Raw genomic sequence first — 4,840 nt, forward strand, 5'->3', positions numbered from 1 at the left:
GGCAAGGTGGCTTGGATCACCTAGTCTGACTTCCTGAGAAGAAGCCCCTCCAAGAACTCGGGCAAGTACATGTGCTCCAGGTCTACCTAACAATGTGAACACACCACATGCCTCAGAAACATGGGTGGATCTAGGGTTTTGAAAAGAGGGGTGCAGATGGTATAGCATATCGCCACATGTAACAACCCATCTTTTTCTCTGGGTGACAGAAACTAGAAATTTTACTAAGATGATTGGGGGGCCTAGCACTCTATTATTCAGTTACAAATCAAAGCAAAAACAAATGTAAATTTATTGGCATGTACACTAATTTGCTAGAGTATATGTTGAGTTTAAAAACACAACAAACTAGGCAAAAATAGTCAAAGGATAGTGTTTCATTAGTCATTATAATGAAATGCGCATCTCCTACTCAGATTCATAAAACAAAATCTAGCCTTCTTGAGCATCTCAACTGTGCATCCAATAGTTCAGTCAGTCATTTGTACGCCTGTGTTACTATTATCCTACCTGAGTTCAGGTTTTTAGCTAGAGCTGAAAGCAGTCTCCAGGGCTGTGAAATACAAGAAAGACATTACCAGGAATAGCTAACAAGCAGCAAAATTGCAGAAGAAAGGATGGTTTGAATAGTGGAACATCAAGACCATGAAAAAGGAGAGCAGGTCATTAAGAGCGAAGAGAGATTAGTAGGATTCAGGTAGATTACAATGAGCCATGAAGTCACTTCTTCCTGGAAAGAAATGCTGCTGGCAGTGCCAGGCAGTTCATTTTCAAGTATGGGTAACGTAAGAATCATAGCAGGGTGTAACTGTACCACTACACCCCATCCTGGATCCACCGTTGCTAGGAAGAGAATTCCACCAATGCCATTTGCAGTGCCAATTTGTTTCCCATCTTGCTTCAGTCATCCTGGACATAATTGGCAGACACACAGAAGGTTAGCTTGCTGCCACCAAAGGGCCTAGGCTTGATTCTCCAGTCCATAACAGCCTATTTGTGAACATAAACACCTTGCCAACATAGTGCTTTTCTCTTGTATTTTCCAGGGTTAGAACAGCTGGCTCAAATCCCATCTCCTCGATTAGTAAAGACCCATCTTCCAGTTCAGCTTCTTCCTGTGTCCTTTTGGAAAAACAACTGCAAGGTTATTGATGTTTTCTTTTTTCCCCCACATCATAATAGCACTTGGCAGCTCCAGTCCAGGCAGCGGTCCCATTGTGTAGACTTTGTAGACACACTACCACCAAGAGAAAAATTTTATCCCAAAAACCTGAAATGAATTGATTGAAGCAGTAGTGTTCTCCCTGTTTTACAGATAGGGGATGGAGTTTCAGAGAAAGTAAGTGACTGGCCCAACATCATCTAAGACAAGGATGAGCAGTAGAGGTAGTGGCAGGAAGCAGAAGCTGGAGGAGGGAGAAGGAGCCCAGAGATCCTGGCAGCAGCAGTAACAGGGCTTTAATGGAAGCTCACAGGCCACTTACCTGTTGGAGGATGAAATAGAAAATAGGAAAAGTATTCAGAGTTGTCCCACCCTTCTCTTTTCTGGCCAGTGATAGAGCTTGTTGAAATATTTTAGATTGACAAAAATTTTGAATTCCAGTAAGAACAGGTGAAAAAATTTTAAAACATTTTTGAGGTTTGCTTTCTTGTTTATCAGCCAGCTTTGCTGTTTGGTAATGTGGCCCACACAGACCATGGCAAACGTCCTTTTCTTTCCCACAGATGATCTATGTTGCCCGAAATGCTAAGGATGTGGCTGTCTCTTACTTCCATTTCTACCAGATGGCAAAGATGCACCCTGAACCTGGCACCTGGGATGAGTACCTGGAGAAATTCATTGCTGGAAAAGGTAGCACGCGGAGTTTGTCTTATTCTGTGGCACTAAGCTCTGGAGTCTCAGCTACTCAAAACAAACTGCTTTCCAATACCTGGGAATCCATCCTATGGATTTATCCAAATCACAGTTAGGTAGAGGCCTTGAAGGGAAGGATAAAATACATTACTTCCACCTTTCCCTCATGAGCCTGCCCTTCTCAAATTCTAGTCTGGATCTAAAAAGTAGCTATCTCTTAAACAACTCATATCTGATCAACTGGTTGTCCCAACCCAGGGCTCAAATGATCAGTTCTTCTAGTGGTAAGTCAGGTGCACTAGAAGGCGGTATCTCATCACATAGTGTCCTTGCCTGCCCTCATCAAATCATTCCCCTAGTTTGATGAGGCCATGAAGGTTATTTTTCTTGTGAGATCCACCTAGAATATTGACTATTTAACCCTGTTTCTTTACTGATATCACTGTGGAGAGAAGGGAAAAACATTCATATTCTTATTCTGCTTCTTGATTTAGTTGCATTTGGATCCTGGTATGACCATGTGAAAGGCTGGTGGGAGAAGAGGAAGGAGAAGCGTATTCTGTACCTGTTCTATGAGGACATGAAAGAGGTGAGAGAGGGGAAGAATATAACATCACATAATGTTTTGTCTCCAAGTAGCATGCGGTGTTCTGTAATTAGAGAGAGGCACACATTCAGGCAGAGAGACTCAGGCAGGGACTACTTTTGCACACAATGTGCTGAACTCCTAAGAAGAATTGAGTCACAACAGACAGCAAGATCCTGAAGATTTGCCTCCCCTAAATTCAGACAAACAGAACTGCCAAGACCTTTGGCAAAGGCATTCCCTTATCATTCCCACTAATATAACATGCAAACTAGTGAGAGTCATCTAGGGACATGATAATCTCTGAGTCCCCCCATGCTTAACTCTAGCTTCGTCCATCCCCACCGCTCATGCTAGAAAAAGTGACCCTCTACCAATATCTGTTCTTAGTGTCCCCATCCTTTGTTCAGCATCTGAATGCGGGTCCTCTCTTCTTGCTAGGATCCTGAACGCGAAATAAGGAAAGTGTTGCATTTCCTAGAAAAGGATCTGACGGAGGAAGTATTGAAAAAGATCCTCCAACATACCTCATTCCAAGAGATGAAGAAGAACCCCACTACCAATTACACAATGATGGCATCTGCTGGAATGGACCACAGTGTTTCTCCTTTCATGAGAAAAGGTGAGAGTCCTTCACAGACATTATAAACAAGTCTACAAGAAAGAGAGAAGGGCTAGTGAGGTCTCTGAACAGTTCAAGAAATAAAGCATGAAGCACACTGAAGCTGTAACCACTCCTGTCTTTCCATTGTTTCAGAAGGAACTATTCTGATTGTCCAGTCAGAGCAGTCCCATTCTGCATGTGTGGGCCAGGAAACAGGCTAGGTGTGATGAGCTGACCTGTTTCCCCAGCTCCTGAGGAACTCCCCACCACATCTACAAGCTCCCTCAGACCCATTTTCTAGGGCACAGTTAAACAGTTTTCTTAATTCAATCCAAAATTAACTAAGTAATGTAAAAATTGCCACCTGCACAGAGCCAGAAGCCTTTCTCTGTGCTCTGCAGCTAGCCACCAGAACCAGCTTCCTCACACTAGCACCCTCCTACCAGCCCATTGCAGTCCTTCTTATTCTTTCTGTCACAGGAAGCCCCTGTTCACTCCCCATCAACTCTAAACGACTGTATAGGGCTGGCAGGTCACAGGCCCTCTGGCCTTGAAAGGGACTGGCTACTGTTTCAACAGGCCCTAGTATCAGTACCTTAGCAAGGAAGTTTGGCGCCCAGAGCAAGCCTGCAGTGGCAGCCTGCCACTGCCCTGCACACAGATCCGTGGGGCACATGCCTCCCAGTGCTTGCCTGGGAGTGCAAGAAGTGGTGGGAGCTGCCCTCCGCCTGTCCCCACACCCCCCAAACAAGCCAGTCATGGCTCTGTCCTGCACCCTGCCCTGGCTGGGTTGTACCTGTTGGTGCTCCTTTGCTTTGGTGCCTATGACAGTCGCCCTGCTCACCCCCCCTTTGCTATGGTACTGCCTAGTATTGCACCTAGAGGGTGTCTTTACATGTGCTCCAGGGGTGGGGGAGAGGCAAGTTAATTAGAGCGGCCCAAAAGCCGCTCTAATTAAAGCACCTGCAGTGTTTTGTGTATTCAGTGTCCCACACTTCAAGATGGTGGTAATTAACACACTCCACCAGACTCGATTAAGCAAGTCTGCTCTGATGCACTGTAATTACAGCATGTCAGAGCAGCATTCCCACACGTCTACAAGCAATGATCCCTGGTTTTCTTCCCCAGGAATTGCAGGTGACTGGAAGAATCACTTCACTGAGGCCCAGAACAAGGCATTTGATGCGGATTATGAAGAGAAGATGAAGGGATCGACCTTGCAGTTCCGAACAGAGATCTGAAGAAGCAGACGCTCTTCTTCCTGCTGCCTTATGCGTTTAGTTAAGTTCAGACAAAGCAGCCATTCAGAATGAATCAAATAAACAGCAATTGTTAAACATTTCAGATGTGATTTTTTTTCCAATGTGCTTTTACATTAGTAGGATCTTCCTTCCTATAGCCCTGCTGTTTGGAGAATGCACATAGAATTTCATACTCTGCTACCCTAGAGTTCATGGACTCTCCAGTGTGATTCATTATAGCTTAGTTTGGCATCTGAATGATTCAAGGCTTAAAATGAGACACAGCTTTAGAACTGATTGAGGTGTGTCAGGTATTTTATGTCCCTTCTTCCTGTATGACTGCAACACTGCTCATATCTTAAGCATCATTAATATCCATTGAATGCTTATGACTGTTGTATGCAGTAACAGAGGACTGGGCACGATGTCCCAGATGGTTCCTTCCGGTCTTATGTTCCTGTGTTTTGTTTAGCGTATAGTACTTGACTTGTGGCATTCTCTCAATAATAAATAACAATTGCATCCATGGTACATATTCACTTTTGTTTGTTACT

The 4,840-nt window shown here is 44.3% G+C and overlaps 1 protein-coding gene across 1 annotated transcript in view; it reads left to right on the top strand.

Annotated features, from left to right (window-relative positions):
• LOC109301236 (sulfotransferase 1 family member D1-like) overlaps nucleotides 1-4,387 on the top strand; it is a 23,123-nt gene extending 18,736 nt beyond the window's left edge. The window contains exons 4-8 of the mRNA XM_019522252.1: nucleotides 1,047-1,144; nucleotides 1,726-1,852; nucleotides 2,350-2,444; nucleotides 2,883-3,063; nucleotides 4,174-4,387. Coding sequence (XP_019377797.1) covers nucleotides 1,047-1,144; nucleotides 1,726-1,852; nucleotides 2,350-2,444; nucleotides 2,883-3,063; nucleotides 4,174-4,286 — 614 coding nt within the window. The 3' untranslated portion in view covers nucleotides 4,287-4,387. The remainder of the gene's footprint in view (nucleotides 1-1,046; nucleotides 1,145-1,725; nucleotides 1,853-2,349; nucleotides 2,445-2,882; nucleotides 3,064-4,173) is intronic.
• Nucleotides 4,388-4,840: the final 453 nt, after the last annotated feature.

This window comes from Gavialis gangeticus, unplaced genomic scaffold, assembly GCF_001723915.1.
Source record: "Gavialis gangeticus isolate Ggan-Ray unplaced genomic scaffold, GavGan_comp1, whole genome shotgun sequence".
Lineage (NCBI taxonomy): Eukaryota > Metazoa > Chordata > Crocodylia > Gavialidae > Gavialis > Gavialis gangeticus.